The sequence below is a fragment of the Pantherophis guttatus genome, chromosome 9 (genome assembly GCF_059756535.1).
Source record: "Pantherophis guttatus breed Tessera chromosome 9, ASM5975653v1, whole genome shotgun sequence".
NCBI classification, from domain to species: Eukaryota; Metazoa; Chordata; class Lepidosauria; order Squamata; family Colubridae; genus Pantherophis; species Pantherophis guttatus.
Window position 1 is genome coordinate 5,906,498 of NC_142071.1, and position 19,760 is coordinate 5,926,257.

Sequence of the window (19,760 nt, forward strand, 5' to 3'; positions counted from 1 at the left end):
TAAGGCTTCAGCAACAAGTTAGACATACAGTCCGTAAGTGGGAGGAGATGGGTGATAGGAACGATGAGAAGACTAATAGCAATAGTAATGCAGACTTAGTGAATAGTTTGACGGTGTTGAGGGAATTATTTCTTTAGCCGAGTGATGGCGTTTTGGAAAAAACTGTTCTTGTGTCTAGTTGTTCTGGTGTGCAGTGCTCTATAGCGTCGTTTTGAGGGTAGGAGTTGAAACAGTTTATGTCCAGGATGCGAGGGGTCTGTAGATATTTTCACAGCCCTCTTTTTGACTCGTGGGGTATACAGGTCCTCAGTGGAAGGCAGGTTGTTAGTAATTGTTTTTTCTGCAGTTCTAATTATCCTCTGAAGTCGGTGTCTGTCTTGTTGGGTTGCAGAACCAAACCAGACAGAAGCAGTGGTTGAACTCCAGGGATGCAGAATTACAGGCAGTTCTGTTTTCGTACCTCTCCTGCCTCCCCATCACTCCAGCCTACAAGAACTTAATGCGCTGAGTTGCTGTCTTTTCGAATTTAACTTCTTAACTGAATTAGAATTATCTTTCAAATTCTATCAAAGAAACTCTCCAGATTCACCAGCCCCTATGAATTTTCCAGTGAGGAAAAACACTCACGTCGGAGAAAGGGTGCCCTATATGATGATTCACCTGTGCACAATTCCCAAGCTGCAATGCAAATATGCATTGGGAATTTTTTTAAAAAGTTTGTCGTTTTTCTCTAGCCGTTAACTCTTCTGTGCAATAACTTCCAACGGAAAACATGTAATCCCAAAAGGAAAAAAAAAAACAGATTGGGAAGGAGGAAGGAGAGAAGTGTGAGAAGGAAGTTGCTTTCTTTATGAGTCAAGACCACCGCATGCAGACTTCCCCCTCCCCATCCTTTCGATTTCAGAGTCTCCCCAAGAATGAGAAAGAGAAAAAAAAAATCATTGGTGCCAGGAATACTGTTTTCTTCACACAAAAATATGTGTGAACCTTCAGCATCCACTTGTCAAAAAAGGATGTGTCAACTCTGAATCGAACCTGGCTGGAGCCAACTTCACAGTTGCCACGCACTACGGGGAGAGGATGAGGGGGAAATAGCTAGAATGTCATGTAGGCAAAATGAGCTCTCCCTTGGGAACCAAGGTCATCCCAAAAGGTGATAGTTGGAGCAGAAGTGATCGAGGGAGCCCCCCACCAGCTTTGATTGGACAATGTGATCTGTGACACCTGGGGAGGGAAATTTTTGCCGTTTTAATTACACGGTAACCGCAGGAAAATATTAGAGTTGGTTTTCACTAGCTGTGCTGATACGATGCATCCAATAAAATATGTTCTTTGAGGAACGTTCCTGCCTTGGAGTTCTGATTTCTTTGGATGCATTACTCGTACCGCTGACCGGATGGTTTAGGCATTGCATGTATTAATCCTTCAGAAGCCACTTGATCCAGCATTGGTAGTTTTTCTGATCCCTTCCCTGCCTTAAGTCCTGGTTGTGTGATAGACTGCGCCTACGAAGGAGAGGTGATAGGATGCACTACATTGAGGCGGGCATTTTTCTAGGAAGGGGGGTAGACATCCCAGAGAGGATGTGATGGATTATGCCAATGAAAAGGGAGGTAGTGTGATGGACTACAGTGAAGTGACTGTTTCCTATTGCACGGAGTGGGATGAGACAAGAGGTAGCACAGCCCAGAGCTGGATGAGAGACAGAGGAAGTGCAACCAAGACGATTAGAGGACTGGAAGCTAAAACATACGATGAACGGTTGCAGGAGCTGGGCATGGCTAGTCTAGTGAAGAGAAGGACCAGGGGAGACAGGATAGCAGTCTTCCAATATTTGAGGGCCTGCCACAGAGAGGAGGAAGGGGTCAAGCTATTTTCCAAAGCACCCGAAGGCCAGACAAGGAATAATGGATGGAAACTGATCCAGGAGAGATTCAACCTAGAAATAAGGAGGAATTTTCTGACAGTGAGAGCAATCAACCGATGGAAGTTGTGGGAGCTTCATCTCTGGGAGCTTTCAAGAAGAGACTGGACTGCCATCTGTCAGAAATGGTGTAGGGTCTCCTGCTTGGGCCAGGGTGGGGTTGGACTAGATGACCTCCAAGGTCCCTTCCGACTCTGTTAAACTGTTAAATACAATCTCCTGGTTTCTAGGTCAGCATCTTCACCACTATATCTGTTCAGTTAGTCAGTCCCTAAAATCTCCCAAGGTATATCCATTAGGGATACAGAAGTATAGGTTTAATCTGGCAAGATTCTGTCTATATGGTGTGAGCAAAGAAAGAACTGAATTTTGGCTGAATTGTTTAGGTCATTCTTGGGGCTAGACCTGAGAGGTTGCTGCAAACCTAACCATCTGGCTAACCCTCTCTCCACTGTCTCAATTGTAGGAGCCAAATCGGTCGGATCATGGAGCTGTTGTCCACCCCGCACAGCATCGAGATCAACAATATCACCTGTGACTCCTTCCGAATTTCTTGGTCCATGGACGTTGGAGACCTGGATAGGGTTACCCACTACTTCATCGATTTGAACAAGAAGGAAAATAAAAGCTCCAACAAGTTCAAACACCGGGTGAGCCACTAGAGCAGTGTAAAATGTTGGTGTGCGGAGTAGGGCAGAAATCGTTACGGCATCTTGTCTCTCCTTGATCATTCCTTTGCTTCATAATTTTTTTTTGTTTTTTTTACTCCTGTTGGATCATGTTGGTGGAAGTCCTTCTTAGAAGCAGTACTCTCCAGTTAGGAGCCTTCCAACTTGGTCTATGTTGGACTGCAAACTCTGGTGGACAAAGCTGTCTTCATTTTCCTAAAATTGCCATTGTTGCGTTTTCAGCCCCACATACATGCAACCTTCTCCTCCACAGCCCCATACAAATGATAGCTGCCTTCATATCTAACCAACATGGCCACTCTGCGGATGCTAAGAATTGATTTATTATTGTGATTTAGGTGCTTACTGTTCTGAGAAGGCTTTAAATTTAAATTTTCAAAGGCTTTCAAATTTAAATGTTTAAATTTTAATTTAAACATCTGAATAATATTTGGATGAAGAGTAAACAATATAACCTAATTCAGGGGCGAAATCCAGCAGATTCTGACAGGTTCTGGAGAACCGGCAGCGGAAATTTTGAGCAGTTCGGAGAACCGGTAGTGAAAATTTTGAGTAGTTCAAAGAACCGGTAGCAGAAATTTTGAGCAGTTCAGAGAACCAGTAGCGGAAATTTTGAGCAGTTCAGAAAACCAGTAGCGGAAATTTTGAGCAGTTCAGAGAACCGGTAGTGGAAATTTTGAATAGTTCAGAGAACCGGTAGCGGAAATTTTGAGTAGTTCAGAGAACCGGTAGCGGAAATTTTGAGTAGTTCAGAGAACCGGTAGCGGAAATTTTGAGCACTTTGGAGAACCAGTAGCAGAAATTTTGAGTAGTTCAGAGAACCAGTAGTGGAAATTTTGAGCAGTTCAGAGAACCGGTAGCGGAAATTTTGAGCAGTTCAGAGAACTGGCAAATACCACCTCTGGCTGGCCTTAGAGTGGGGTGGGAATGGAGATTTGGCAATATCCTTCCCCCAGGAGTGGGGAGGGAATGGGGGAAGGATATTGCAGTGTCCTTCCCCTGCCATGCCCACCAAGCCACACCATGCCCACTGAACCGGTAGTAAAAAAATTTGGATTTCACCACTGACCTAATTCCTCTTTGGAAGCCCCCATGAGCATGTCTATACTATGTCCTTAAGGTGATTAATTAGCAATTCTTCCAGCCCAGGCAACAATGGGAATTGTAGTTTCTAAACCAAACTAGAGTTTTGTGAGATGGAATTCTCTCATCATTTAGGGCTGATGGCAATTGGAATGCCACATTTGTATTGCGCAGGTTGCTTGAAAACAAATCTGGTAAAAAAAAAAAAATCATTTATAGTTCATAATGTTGTCTGGAAATTTACCAGCAACTCTTAAAATAGAGGGGGAGAGAGAAAACAAGATCTGTTAAACTTTGACTTACTGGAAACTTGTGCCTGAAATCTGCTTCTCGTGGTCAAGGCTGTATCTGATTTTTTTTTTTAATTTGATTTATATACCGCCCTTCTCCGGGGACTCAAGGCGGCTTACAATGCATTAAGCAATAGCCTTCATCCTTTTGTATATATTTATACAAAGTCAGCTTATTGCCCCCACAAACTGGGTCCTCAATTTACCTACCTGAGAAAGGATGGAAGGCTGAGTCAACCTTGAGCCTTGGCGAGATTCGAACTTACAGTAATTGCAGACAGCTGGTGTTAATCACAATGCTATCAGTCTGCTGAGCCACCAGGCCCAGCAAACTGGTTCATTCAGAACGGTTCATTCAGTTCACGAATGATAAGATCCAATCCTTAGCCTGAACTACTGTTGGAAGAAATGTCCTTCTGGGGAGAAAGACACTGGAAACATGGTGGCTCTTTCAAAAGATGGTTTTTAATGGAAATTAATATTTCCTAAAATATCTCATTTTCCTAGGAGAAGGGTGGGTGCTAACTTCCTACACTACATTTTCCAGAGTGTAGGGCAGTGGTGGGTTGCTCCTGTGCAAGCGTGGCCCCACTGCGAACTGGTAGTAAATAGAACCCACCCCTGGTGTAGGGTGTTAGGAATTACAGTTGTACATCGTTTAGGAATTCTTAGATCTCTTAACCCGATTGGTCTCATGCATAAAAGAAAATAAAATTCCTTTCCCCGACTGAAGTTGACTGATCCGGGAGGCTAACTTTGATTACAACAGTACCTGCTGGAAAAGGAAATCTCAACTTTCTCCGATCCTGAATTAAGGATGTAGAATAATACAGGTAGTCCTTGACTTAACCCCATTCATTTAGTAACTCTTCGAACTTAAAGGTTCCCCTCGCACATATGTGCTAGACATTCCCGACTCTAGGGGGCGATGCTCATCTCCGTTTCAAAGCCAAAGAGCCAGCGCTGTCCAAAAACGTCTCTGTGGCAATGTGGCCGGCATGACTCAATGCCAAAGGCGCACGGAACGCTGTGACCTTCCCACCAAAGGTGGTCCCTATTTTTCTACTTGCATTTTTGACGTGCTTTTGAACTTCTAGGTTGGCAGAAGCTGGGACAAGTCACGGGAGCTCACCCCGTTACGCGGCACTAGGGATTCGAACCACTGAACTGCCGACCTTTCGATCGACAAGCTCAGCGTTTTAGCCACTGAGCCACCGCGTCCCTTTTGAACTTATAAAGATACTCAAAAAAGTGATCAGAATTTGGGCAATTGGCAACTGGGATGTATTGATGATAGTTGAAACATTCTGGGATCATGGGATAACCATTTGCGACTTGAGCAAAGTCAAGTGGGGGGGGGGAAGCCAGCTTTGCTTAACGACTCCGTGTTTCACTTAACAACTGCAGCAATTTCTGCAGTCATAACTTCGATTGCTTTACCGCCACCTTGTTTAATAACAGAAATTCTCATCCCAATAATGGTGGTTAAAGTCGAGGACGTCCTGTGAAAGCAATTTCAAAACGTAGCCCAAGGATCCGTCAAATAGCCCCATTCTGAACCATTGTAGAAAAGTCACGTTGCTCCCTTCGAAATGGAGTCACAAATTGTGATGCTCCTTAGCGGGGTTAGTTGCTATGGAAATTCTGTTTCACATTTAACTATTTTTTTCCCCCCTTCCTGCGATTAGATGGTTTCCTCTGCTTTTTTTTTTTTCCTGGGCTCCTTCTGTGTGTATGCTGTTGCCACGGAAACAACGCTGCAGAGGAATATTAAAACCCGTTGGGGAGGCCTTGTTCGCTCTTAAAAGCAGTGTTCCCTCAAGTGTTCCTTCTCGTGTTTGATCAGCCCACACACTTGAGAAAAGTTCGTTTTTTTAAAAAAACAAATCATAGTAGAGCACGGGTGCCAAACTCAAGGCTCGCGGGCCAAATCCGGTGCTTAAATCTGGTCCGCGGTGTCGGCCTGGAAATAGCAAAGGGCCGGCCTGCGGTGCCTCTGGCAGCCAACCCGGGGCACCGTGTGGCTGTGTGAGGCCTTCCCCTGTGCCCCGTTTTAGGCCTGGACGAGCTCTTGCAGCACTTTGCTTGCCAAACCAGGGCGCCTCATGGCCCACCTGCTCCATTTTGCCAGTAGGGTGCTGCAGGAGGTGTCTGCCCCGTCCCGTTTCCTCTCCTCCGGCCGACCCGTGGAGGAGAACTACAATGCTGATCTGGCCCTCGAAGAAATCCAGTTTGACACCCCTGTAGTAGAGTGTTGTGGTCTGCCAGCAGCCTGCAGAGCTGGCAGTGGAATCGGACAGTGAGGAGGCTGGGAAGGAACATGGGCCAGTCCTAGAGTCTGGGGAAGGCCCGGATGAGGTAGAGATAGGGCCAGGGCCACCTGGGAGTGATGCACGGACTCCGGAGCCTCCAGAGTCGGACAGCTGAGAGGCAGAGGAAAAGGAGGAGCCTGTTCCTAGTGCACGCATGCAAAGAGCTGCCAGAAGGCAAGAGCAGCTGAAGAAAAAATGACAACTTGGGAGTAAAGCTAGAAGATGCGCGCATGCGCAGAGCTGCCAGAAGGCACAAACAGTTAAAACATAAGGGACAACTCAGGAGTAAGGCCTGGAGATGATTGGCTCCTCCCATAAGGCTTAAAAGAGGAGCAAAGGCACTTAACAACCGTGTTACTTATTTAACAACTTGCAGCGATTCACTTAATGAATGTGGCAAGAAAAGTCGTAAAATGGGGCAAGACTCACTTAACAAATGTCTCACTTAGCAACATAAATTTTGGGCTCAGTTGTGGTCGTAAGTGGAGGACTTACCTGTATTTACATCATGTGGGAGAGGCAGTTTCATCGGTTCCAGTGAAGAAGGGACCTGTGCAGAGGATCAAGCAGCAGCTCCAAAAAAATTTTGAAAACTATTTTTTAAGTTACCGTATTTTTCAGAGTATAAAACGCACCTTAGTTTTTGGGGAGGAAAATAAGAAAAAAGCTGATTGGCAGGTAAATCAGCCTCCCAGAATACCCCCAATCAGCTGTTCCCAGAGGTGAATTTTAGCAACAGGTTCCTTGGTTCTGAGCTCTGTGCCTTGCTTTTTTTTTTTTTTTTTGCTTTTTTTCTGCCTCTAAAACTTTTTAAACTCTGTTTCAGAAAAAACTTTTTTTTCTGCCTCTGAAAGCCTCCGAAACAGCTTCAGAAAAAAAGCCTCTGAAGCTTTGTTTGGGGGCTTTTTTTCTGATGTTCTGTTTGGAGGCTTTTTATCTGAAGCTCTGTTTGGAGGCTTCTTTTCTGAAGCTTTGTTTCTGATGCTTTTTTCAGCCTCTGAAACCTCAGTTTGAGAATCTGGGTGGGGCAACATTCAGAGTATAAAACGCACCCAGATTTTCACCCTCTTTTTTGGGGGAAAATGGTGCGTCTTATACTCCGAAAAATATGGTAAATATTTGCACCCCCAAATATTTTTGTTAATGTAGGACAGCAATATCTAATTTATCTGGTTCCCTTAGATGTGTATCTTACTGAGAATTGTAGTAGCAGTTGATGCCAGATTAGAGTAGATGAGTGAAGACACTTAACCAGTCAAAATCATCTACTATTTATTTATTTATTTTATTTATTAATTTTATTTCTATACCGCCCTTCTCCCGAAGGACTCAGGGCAGTGTACAGCCTAATTAAAAACACAAAAACAGACAAAATTTAAAAATAATTAAGATTATTAAATAATAGGCCCAATTTATAAAACCCCGAATTTAAAATCCCATTTAAAACCAATTAAAATCTTTATATTGATACACGGAGATCAGAGATTTTACGAATTTCTGGGGGATAAAAGGATGCAATACTAATACAGTGTTTTCAGAAGGACCGATCTAAACAGGATGTTGTTTTTTTCTGTGTCATCCAAAAAGAGAAAGATGTCAGGACAATGTTTGTGAAGTCCCACGTCCGTCTAACCTTAAAAGCAAACTTTGCTTTTAGAGAAATTTAAGAGATGCTTAGATTGAACTAAAGGTAATAGAACTTGGCTTATGAGTCAGCTTCCTCCTAAATGGAATATACTTTCAACCAACTAATTTTTAGTTATCCTTCAAATGACTAATCTTTTGCAACACCCCCGACTGATGGGTACTTCAAATGGAAGAGTGTTGTTGTGTTTTTTGTTTTGTTGATGGAACAATTTGTCTGGGAGCAGAAAAGTAATGGAAAGGTAGGGCATATTGGTAAAAGCTGCTTAAATATTTACAAAGGCATACATAATATAGGTGTTAGTCACAAAACAGAGTGGGAGAAATTACTTTCTCCAGTATCTGGAAGTTATTTTTCTTTTGGGGAGGAGAGGACATTTCATTGAAATGTAAAAATGGGAAAAATAAGATAGGAAATCTGGTTGGGTCCTTAAAACTATATTTATGCACTGCGTATACATCAGGAGCTCCCATAATGGGGTGAAGTCCCGTTACTTGTCCCAGCTTCTGCCAACCTAGCAGTTCAAAAGCAGGTAAAAAATGCAAGTAGAAAAATAGGGACCACCTTTGGTGGGAAGGGAACAGCGTTCCGTGCGCCTTTGGCATTGAGTCATGCCGGCCACATGACCACGGAGACGTCTTCGGACAGCGCTGGCTCTTCGGCTTTGAAACGGAGATGAGCACCGCCCCCTAGAGTCGGGAATGACTAGCACATATGTGCAAGGGGAACCTTTCCCTTTATACATCAGGAACTCAAATTCTATGGTATAAAATATGTTTGGACAGTTTGCAGCAACTCACTGGATCTATTTTGGTAGGAATTTTTGTTTAGTAGTAACCAAGAGTTCCTAATTAGATTCTTTCTAAACTAGACTCTTTGAAGCCATGATCTGCAGTAATTCAGATGTTGATTTGCACTCATGCACAGGGATGTTTGCTACTGGTTCTCCGATCCACCCACTACCATCGCTACCGGATCAGGCGATCCAATCTGAACCGGGAACATTTCACCCCTGGTCTTGGCCCAGCAAAGTCCATGGCCCAAATATAGTTTTCTTCCTGACACAGCTTGCCTCTTTTCTTTCTGCAGGATGTCCCTACCAAGCTGGTAGCTAAGGCAGTGGCCCTGCCAATGACGGTGAGGGGCCACTGGTTTCTGAGTCCCCGGACAGAGTACAGTGTGGCAGTGCAGACTGCAGTGAAGCAAAGTGATGGAGAGTACCTCGTCTCTGGATGGAGTGAGACTGTCGAATTCTGCACAGGAGGTGAGTGGGCAAGAGAAAGGACCAATAGAGATTTCCATGCCTACCTGGTAGATTTTCTGCATTGTGAGTAGAGTTTGCCTGCAATACTGCATTCTAACCACTGTGCCACCAGGGCTCCTATCATACATTTACCTCTTACTCTAGGGTTACAACATGATTCTCCTTTTTCTGTAATCTATTCTGTCTAATCATCAAAACCGTTCATTTTTTTTCATTCATTCATTCCATTCATTCTTTTTTTCTATTTTGTGCAAAATGTCCACAAGAGCTTTCCCAACTAGCAATAAAGTCAGATATTATCTTTTGTCTGATCAAAGTCGTCAAGAGCCTTGGTAATACAGTGGTCTAAAGCACCCTGTTATTAAGACCAGCTGCCTGCAATTACTGCAGGTTCGAATCTCGCCAAGGCTCAAGGTTGACTCAGCCTTCCATCCTTTCTAAGGTAGGTAAATTGAGGACCCAGTTTGTGGGGGCAATAAGCTGACTTTGTATAAATATACAAAAGAATGAAGGCTATTGCTTAGCGCATTGTAAGCCGCCTTGAGTCTCCGGAGAAGGGCTGCATATAAATCAAATTTAAAAAATAAAAATAAAAATTGAGCCATCCCAGCAAATTCCATCATCTTCACTAACTATTCCTCCATTCGAGTTAGTGCTGAATCTTTCCATCTTTGGGACATATGATAATCCTGCTGCATTTATACAAAAAACAGAGTTCCATGACTTCCCTCACCCCACCCCCCAGTCCCACAAAGAAAAATTTTATTTTATTTTTTTAAATCCTCCAATTTGGTGTGCGTATTTGAATCCAGACTCTTCTAACTTCCTTACACATCCTCCCAAATGATAAAATGTCCCTTTATGTTATTTATTTATTTAAATTTCTATACCGCCCTACTCCCGAAGGACTCAGGGCGGTGAACAGCCACAGGATAAAACACAATAAATACAAAAATTTAAAATAGAATAAAAACGAATTAAATAATTTGGCTGAACAACTTTAAAATACCCCATGATTTAAAAACAAATTAAAATTTACATTTAAAAAGGGGAGAAGATTTAGGCCAGGCCAGCTTGATGAAATAAAAAAGTCTTAAGCACGCGGCGGAAGGTGCGCAGATCCGGGATCCTCCGTATCTCCGGGGGAGAGCTCGTTCCAGATCGTAGGTGCCCCCACAGAGAAGGCCCTCCCCCTGGGGGCCGCCAGTCGACATTGTTTGGCCAACGGCACCTTTCCAACATAAATTGGAAGTACCTCTACCTGTCATTCTTCTCTCAGAGTTTTACAGAATACAGAATAACAGAGTGGGAAAGGACCTTGGAGGTCTTTTAGTCTAACCTTCTGCTTAAGCAGAAGTCCCTAAAACATTCAAACTCAAGGCGCCTAGGCCGGATACTTAGATCTGGCCCACAGGGCCACCCTAGAAACAGTGAAGGACCAGCCGGTGGTGCCTCTGCCAGCAAAAACAGAGCTCGGGCCGTCCCAAGCTTGTTTTCAGCTGCGATGGCCTCCTGCAGCCCTCTGCCAGTGAAAACAAAACTCCGTTTGCACTGGTAGAGGGCTGCAGGAGGCTGTCGCGGCTTAAAACGGAGCCCAGGAGCCCATTTTTGCTGGCAGAGCACTAGGGCCATCACAGGCACCCCTGACACAAGTGATGTCATGCTGGCCCTGCCCACCCTGGCCACACCCACCCCGCCGAGGTCAAACACAACCCTGATGCGGCCCTCAGTGAAATCAAGTTTGACACCCCTGTTCTAGATCAGGGGTCTGCAACCTTAAACACTCAAAGAGCCATTTGGACCCATTTCCCACAGAAAAGAAAACACCGGGAGCCACAAAACCCTTCCCGTGCCTGACTATTTTTTGAGCGGCACAAAACTAGCATATATAGTTGAATTAAACGTTTTGTTTTTTTCTGAAACTTTTCTTTTCTTGGATTTATCCATGATTGGCCTACCGGGGAGTTGAAAAGCTCAATAAATCACATGTCGGCGGGTGTCGCACATTGGCGGTTGCGACGCATATTTTGAGTGAGCGGGAGCCGCAGCAGAGGGATAAAAGAGCCACATGCGGCTCCAGAGCCACCGGTTGCTGACCCCCGTTGTAGACAAATGGTTGCCCAGTCTCTTCATTCATTCCCTGGGATAGAGAGCGATTCCTCTCCATTTATCTGCCCACCGGAGCTCTGCCTTTTAAGGACTTGTGCAATCGAGTTTGGAAGGCCCTTACTTACTGCACGCAAAAGCAAGCCACATACGCAACTCTTGGAAGTCTTCAAAGTCAAAGAGTCGAGGAGAGAAAAACCACTTCTTTGAGCTGGCTGGGAGACAAAGGCCCAAGCCGATGGGAATTGGAACAGGCTGAAGGGTGCTGAAAAGTGGTATATCCAGATTTTGCCATGCAGCAAACCTGGCTGTGTAGGAGGGAAAGGGTGTGCCACCCGGGAGGGAGAAGTGATAGGGAGGCAGGAGAAACCCGCTCGAGGCAAAAGGAAGCAATGAGAAGGCGACATGTGGAAGGGGCAATTTGCCACGGAGAGGTGTCGCATGAAAAACCTGCTTTAAAATATCTGAACCTCTGAATGTTTGTTCCTTGCAGACTATGCTAAAGAACATCTGGCCCAGTTGCAAGAAAAAGCCGAGCTCATCTCGGGGAGGATGCTGCGGTTCACTGTTTTCTATCGGAATCACACTAAAGAGTATTTCCAGTATGTCAGGTAAGTGTCCGCAAAGCCCCCGAATCCATGAAGGCATGGGAGAGCCCAGGTGTGGGTGAGGGGGGGTCAACGTCGATGACATCCACCACCCCATGTTTGGCAATCGCTTGTCTTCTTCATCCAAATTCTTTCCCTCCTGATCGGGGTCTCCAACCTTGGCAACTTTAAGACATGTGGACTTCAACTCCCAGAATTCCTCAGCCAGCAAAGTTGCCAACCTTGGCAACTTTAAGACTTGTGGACTTCAACTCCCAGAATTCTTCAGCCAGCAAAGTTGCCAACCTTGACAACTTTAAGACATGTGGACTTCAACTCCCAGAATTCCTCAGCCAGCAAAGTTGCCAACCTTGGCAACTTTAAGACGTGTGGACTTCAACTCCCAGAATTCCTCAGCCAGCAAAGTTGCCAACCTTGGCAACTTTAAGACTTGTGGACTTCAATTCCCAGAATTCCTCAGCCAGCAAAGTTGCCAACCTTGGCAACTTTAAGACTTGTGCACTTCAATTCCCAGAATTCCTCAGCCAGCAAAGTTGCCAACCTTGGCAACTTTAAGACGTGTGGACTTCAACTCCCAGAATTCCTCAGCCAGCAAAGTTGCCAACCTTGGCAACTTTAAGACGTGTGGACTTCAACTCCCAGAATTCCTCAGCCAGCAAAGTTGCCAACCTTGGCAACTTTAAGACGTGTGGACTTCAACTCCCAGAATTCCTCAGCCAGCAAAGTTGCCAACCTTGGCAACTTTAAGACGTGTGGACTTCAACTCCCAGAATTCCTCAGCCAGCAAAGTTGCCAACCTTGGCAACTTTAAGACGTGTGGACTTCAATTCCCAGAATTGAAGCAAAGCTGGCTGAGGAACTCTGGGAGTTTAAGTCCACACGCCTTAAAGTTGCCAAAATTGGAGACCTCTGCTCCTGATAGTTATGATAAAAACATGGTTTGGAGGTGGAGATGAGCAGAAGTGACTTCATTATGAGAGCTGGGTTTGGCCTAGATCAGTGATGGCTAACCATTTTGCCATCACGTGCCAAGAAGGGGGTGGCAGGGGAGGTTCGTGCGCATGCGTGCCCACACCCATAATTCTATTCACCCCATGCATGCATGCGTGAACCCCCACCCCCTCCCCCCCGTTCTTGGCACGTGATGGCCCGTTTTTCTTTCTCACCGGGCTCCAGATCCTCTCTATGCATCTGGGGAGGGCAAAAACAGCCTTCCCCACCCACTCGGAGGCCCTCCGGAGGCCCGAAACAGCCCATTTCCCAACTTCCAGTTGGACAGGAAGTGATGTTTTTTGCTGTCCCCAGCCTCCAGAGACTCCTGGAGCTAAGCTGGCGTGCCAGGCGACATGGCTCCGCGTGCCACCTGTGGAACATGTGCCATAGGTTCGCCATCACGGGCCTAGATGCTTTCAGTTGCCATTTCTGTAGTCCAAAATCTAGTGTTTGGCAGCTTTCAAATGTGTGGACTTCAACTCCCAGAATTCCTCAGCCATGGGGAAATGACTGGGGAACTCTGGGAATTGAAGTCCACACATCTGAAAGATGCCAAGGTTGAGAACACCAGCCCAAATGATACTCTTCTAACCTGATAGTCATGGCTTGGAGCAGGAAGAAGAAAACCTCATCAAGAAAATGCTAATCCTAGCGTCCATATTTTTATATCCATCCATCGTCCCCTTTTTAAAAAATGTGCTAAGAGTATCTTATCTTTTACAGTTTAAACCTTGTTTCAAATTCTCCCTGAGAAATGAATATATAGTCACACTGACATTCCTCATTGTTCCCATACTGATTCACTCACTGATATTAAATGTTAGCCTGTCTTTCCAATGAATTGAGATAATTCATTTCATCTTCTCCCTTCCCGTTCTTCTGTTCAGGCTGGTTCGCCCAAACTGGTAGCAGAAATCACGGGTGAGCCTGCCCAACCGCTCACCCATCTCAGCTCTATGCCATCCTATTTAGGCAGGTTTTTGAGGCATGCGTAAAAGACGCACGTGCCAGCAAAGCAAATGTGCCACACGCATATTTGCAAATCATTAGGGAAAGTAAGTAAATCCTACCCATGCTTCGGTTGCTTCACAAGAACTTCCTGCAGATGTTTTCTTTTGAAGTTCAGAGATTGTATTAATTCTTTCCTGCTCCTAGCATAAAATTCAGAACCAGCACATAACATGATCTCTCATAATCGCTACCCAATCTGATCTGACTTTATCCTTCCTCCAAGACTGAAGTCATGACTAGACAATTCTTACCCCCTTTGGTCATCGTTTCAGGGATATGGCCTTACCAAATCCCTCAATGCTTTCAACAGTGGCAGAGTTTCTTGAAAAGTTCTTAAAATTTCAGTGGGATATTCAGAGACGTATCTGCCTTGAAAGTAGTCCGCGTTCAACTGTATAGCACCGTCAAACATCAGCAGTTGATCCAGGGGTGATCCAGGGGTGAAATCCAAATTTTTTCCCTACCAGTTCTGTGGAAGTGGCTTGGTGGGCGTGGCAGGGGAAGGATATTGCAAAATTTCCATTCCCACCAGGGGTGGGTTCTAAATTTTTTTTACTACCGGGTCTGTGGACGTGGCTTATTTTGTGGGAGTGGCTTGGTGGGGGTTAATGTGACTGGGTGGGCGTGGCCAATTTTTTTTTTTTTAAAGCATTTTTTCTACAACCTTAAGAGGTTGCAGAAAAAAATGCTTTGAAAAACCTCTGCCGATCAGGCAACTCAGCTGGGATCGTCAGAGGCCTTTCAAAGCATTTTTTTTACCACCTCTTCGGCTGAAGAAGTTGTAGAAAAAATGCTTTGAAAAGCCTCTGACGATCCCAGCTGAGCCGCAGGATCATCAAAGGCTTTTTTTTTTTTACTTTTAAGAGCATTTTTTTGGCCGAAGCGGTTGTAGAAAAAATGCTTTTAAAAGTAAAAAAAAAAAAGCCTCTGATGAGGTAGGCGGGGTAAGTGAGCAGCGACCGGACTGGGGACCGGTTCGGGGGCATGGCCAGCCAATGTTATTACCGGTTCTCGGAACTACTACAAATTTTTACTACCGGTTCTTGTGAACTGGTGCGAACCGGGAGCAACCCACCACTGATTCCCACCCCACTCCAGGGGAAGGATACTGCAAAATCCCCATTCCCTCCCCACTCCTGGGGGGAAGGATATTGCAAAATCTCCATTCCCACCCCACTCCAGGGCCAGCCAGAGGTGGTATTTGCCGGTTCTCCAAACTACTCAAAATTTCCGCTACCGGTTCTCCAGAACCTGTTAGAACCTGCTGGATTTCACCCCTGAGTTGATCACAGACAATGATTTATGACATTTTGTATTGTGTTGTAAAATGTTTATGCTTTTACGCCATAAAATGTTTTATAAAATTTTGCCGAATCTCAATTCTAAGGAGTCATGGGAACCTGGATTTTGGATGCATTCTGAAATTTGGTCCACTTTGAGGTACCTTGCTTCGAAATGTTTTGCCTTACAGTATACCAGCTTGCCCAGTTAAAAGGTTCCAGATAGGAGAGTTTTAGTAGGGTTTAAGATAGATTCAAAATGCTTTTGCTTCCTGTTTATCCTTGCAGCATAGGTAAGCTATGACATTGTGCCTGGTTGAGAGTCACTTAGCAAACTATGCAGCTGAAATAGGATTTAGATGTAGGTCTTCTAAATTGAAACCTTAATTCTTTAATTACCATGCTAACTCCGATTTCTCCTCCCCGAGCTAGGAAAATGGAGGCTATCTGAGGCCATAAACCACCTAACCTGCTCTTAGCTACTGTTTAATGAACAGTCGCTAGTATTCACTTCCTGAAAATGGAAGGTCTCGGTGGACGTGTAGCTATGAAGGCCTATCACCGTATCATAATGCCTACCTGGTTTCCTCCCAAATGTCAGGTTGGCCTGCTTCCTAACCTCATCCCTTTCCTAACTATCCGTGTCTCCCCTTCTGGCCAGAATGCATTGTGGAGACGTCATGAAGCCGTACCTGAAGGACAACAGTGGCAGCCATGGTTCGCCCACCAGTGGCATGCTCCATGGCATCTTTTTCAGCTGTAATACCGAGTTCAACAACGGCCAGCCTCCCCAAGACTCCCCTTACGGCCGCTATCGTTTCCAGGTACCCGCACAGCGCCTTTTCGGTCCCAACACCAACCTCTACTTCGCGGATCTCTACTGTATGTACACTGCCTACCATTACGTCATTCTGGTGCTGGCGCCGAAAGGTTCTGCTGGAGATAATTTCTGTCGGGAGCGACTGCCCCAGTTGGACATTTCCTGCAACAAGTTCTTGACCTGCAGCGTGGAGGACGGCGAGCTCGTCTACCGCCATGCCCAGGATGTCATCCTGGAGATCATCTATACGGAGCCAGTTGACCTCAGTCTAGGAGTTCTGGGGGAGATCAGTGGCCACCAGCTCATGAGCCTCTCGACGGCCGATGCCAAAAAGGATCCGAGCTGCAAGACCTGTAACATCAGCGTGGGGCGCTAGAGAGAGAGGGAAGGGTGGGGAGGGAGGGAGATGGAATGAACGCCAATATGAGAGGTCTTGGTGAGCCCCATGGCCCTTCAATGTACGTGTGAGACTATCTGAGAACGGGGGTCCACCTTGGGTGAAGGGGATACTGGAGAAGTCCCCCTTTTTGCTGTCCTTGCCTCCTTTCTCTCCCCCTGCCCTTCTCTTCTTGCATGTTTCCTTGCCGTTGTAAATAAGATTTTGGACTTGGGATGAGAGAATGAGAATGAGAGAGAGCATGCAAGCAGGTCAGCATTGAAGGACCTGCATTTCCAGGTTGACTAAGGACAGCCCTCAATTTTTTGAGGTCCCTTCTCCAGGAAAACCATCCCGTTCTCTTCCGTTTCCCAACCCAAACTCAAACGGACATTTCACTTTGCGCACACAGCAGGGAGTTCGGCCAGTCTGATGAACACGTAGTTTCCTAAGCAAAATATACTATCTAGAAGTGCTACTCCATCTTGCAACTTGCTCCTTTTGGCCCATTTCTCCATACCGTGTACAGTATTTTTTTCCCCCCATGGGTTCTCTTCATCCGTAGCATGATTTACTTTTTTTTTTTTTTTAAAGAAGTACATTGAAGGTTGGAAGAAGACGTCTCCCCACCACCTTCAGGAAGGTTTCTCCTGGGTTAAAAGCTCAGCTGGCACAAAGACCACCTCAACTAACAGTGGGTAGAATAAGCTTAAAGAAACGAGCAGCGGGTAAAATAAGCTTAAAGCTGGGATGGGCATGTAGGCGAGAGAAGGAAAGCGAAGAAGGGATTCTTACCTAGAGATTCTTTCTTTCTTTTTTTTGCTCATTTCCACGGGGTGTGACACCTTATTATTTATGTCCTTTATTTATTTTGACTGAAGAAGAAGAAGGGGAGAAGGAACAACAGGTTCAAACAGGTGTGCTAGAAACTGGAATGCTGATGGGCGATGTTGCTATGCAAACATACCCAGCTTGGCTTCCCTGTTTTCCCATGATAACCGGTTACAGATCTGGGCTGGCAAAGCTCATACCCATGTCTCATTCTGGGTTGGGGGTTCAGAAGACGGGGAAGCTGGAGCCACCTCCATGGCGCAGGCAGGAGAGTAAGGCGGAAAGACAAATCACTCACGGTTGAATGCTTTCTCCACCCCGCTCCTGCTTTGATTGTGATTTGTTTTTCTTTCCCACAATGCAGGACGACTCATAAGATGATAGTTCCAGCTTTCATACCTTAAATTCACAGCTCCCATTAAACTGGAATGCAATTTGTGATTCCGTGGGTTGTGTGAATTTAGCTGTTGCGGTTTGCAACCCGTAGTTGATGTACCTAGGAACAATGACTCACCCCAAATAATGGCTTAGGGAAGAACAACCGGCTTATAGCATCATACCTGAAATAAGCCACAAGCGTAATACAGGTGGTCCTTGACTTACGACTATCTGTTCAGCAACCCCTGCTCCCTGAGGCACCCCTGCTCTGCATAATGACTGCAATGAGCCAGGATTTCATGGGTGCCTTGCTTAAAAAAACATCAACAACTTAATGACCACAATTCTGGGCTCACATGTAGTCATAAATCGAGGACTACCTAGCTCTCTGCCTTACACAGCCTTGTCTCCTTCCCTTCAGTTTCGTTCTTTTTCCCACAGACTGAAAGTTTCTCCCCTCTTTGCTACTAACTTCAGATTTTGATCTCAGGAGCCAGGAGGTGCGGTAAACATTGGGCGTCCCAAGGACAATGACAGCTGCACAATTTACACCTCCTTGTTTAGAGACCTAATGTGCCATTCAGTGAGCCGAGCTTACAGCTTCAAGCTTGTAACCCGGGCAAGCAGGTTGGGGCATCGTCCAGAACAGAAGTGTCCAACCTTGGCAACTTTAAGCCTGGAGGACTTCAACTTCCAGAATTCTCCAGCCAGGAATTATGGGAGTTGACATCCTCCAGGCTTAAAGTTGCCAAGGTTGAAGACCCTTGCTCCAGAATGAACAGTGAGAACTTCTCTTGGCCTGTAAGGAGAAAGATTCATTTGCAGCCACTCCCCACATCTCTGTGCAGTCTCAACGTGCCCATGCCTTTAGTCCATCACCGGGAACCGGCTTCCTGAGACAGGTTAGACCTGCTCTTGACAGCTGCTCCTCACATCTGCCAGCCACCCTCTTTATGCTGAAGGCTTGGCCTCCATCACAAGTTTTTTTGTTTCTATGGGTTTTCTTGGGTTGTGTGAGCAATTGTTTCCTTTATCAGAGCAAAGCTGCCGATAGCATCCTTTCTTTCCGCAGGGAACTTTGAGAAGTTCTGTCTAACTTGAACGTCAAGAAATTCTGGGCCTTCCTTCTTTACTCCTCACTGGCTGGGCTTGAGATCTTAAAGAGAATTCATTTCGTAGCAGCAAGTTAGAAGCCCGAGGCCTAGAAGAAAACCAGCCCCACATTTAAAAGGCCTTTCCCATTCCAGGGTTGACTTGAAGGGGAAAAAACAAACAAACAAACACACACACAGAGCCAACTTCCGTAAGATACTCTTGTTACCTTGAGAAGGACATCTACTGAGAACCCAAAGAGAAATAAAGAAGAGACAGAGGAGTTAAAAAAAAATTATTATTATTTTTGTGGGTCTTTGGAGCCTCCAACAAAGCCAGCCTCCAAATCTATCCAGCCAAATAAAGCCCAAGATCATGCAAACCAGTGTTTCAAAAATGCAACACCTCAACCATTCCTATTCTGGAATGGATTTTGGCAGTCTAGCAAGCAGCACGCCGGGGGGTGATTTATCAAGCCTCGTGTGAGCTGACATACGTGACTGGTGGGGAACATTCAACTCTGTGAGTTCGACATTCCTAGATACCTGCCTGCAATGTGTTCTTCACAATTCTGGTTAGTTTCCAGACTGTTGCATCCCTCAGTAAGCTTGGGAGAATGTTGACTGTAAACCAGTTGATTGTGGTGGAAAGGTTTTCACCGATAGCTTGCCTGCAATTAATGATCGCATTTCCCTGCAGTTCAGCTATCTGCAGGAGAACCTTGGTTGCATTCCTGTGGAGCAGAGATGATGAGCAGGAGGACTGTAGATTAGATTAACAGAGTTGGAAGGGACCTTGTAGGTCATCCAGTCCAACCCCCCACCCAAGCAGGAGACCCTACACCATTTCCAACAAATGGCAGTCCAGTCTGTTCTTGAAAGCCTCCAGTGATGAAGCTCCCACAACTTCTGAAGGCAACTTCTGTTCCATGGGTTGATTGTTCTCACTGTCAGAAAAATTCTCCTTATTTCCAGGCTGAATCTCTCCTTGATCAGTTTCCATCCATTATTCCTTGATTGGCCTCCGAGTGCTTTGGAAAATAGCTTGACCCCCTTCCT

General features: G+C 45.4%; 1 protein-coding gene across 1 annotated transcript in view; it reads left to right on the forward strand.

Moving 5' to 3' along the window:
* PHYHIP (phytanoyl-CoA 2-hydroxylase interacting protein) overlaps positions 1-18,997 on the forward strand; it is a 57,118-nt gene extending 38,121 nt beyond the window's left edge. The window contains exons 2-5 of the mRNA XM_034432927.3: positions 2,391-2,574; positions 9,033-9,207; positions 11,807-11,924; positions 15,867-18,997. Coding sequence (XP_034288818.1) covers positions 2,410-2,574; positions 9,033-9,207; positions 11,807-11,924; positions 15,867-16,401 — 993 coding nt within the window. The 5' untranslated portion in view covers positions 2,391-2,409 and the 3' untranslated portion in view covers positions 16,402-18,997. The remainder of the gene's footprint in view (positions 1-2,390; positions 2,575-9,032; positions 9,208-11,806; positions 11,925-15,866) is intronic.
* Positions 18,998-19,760: the final 763 nt, after the last annotated feature.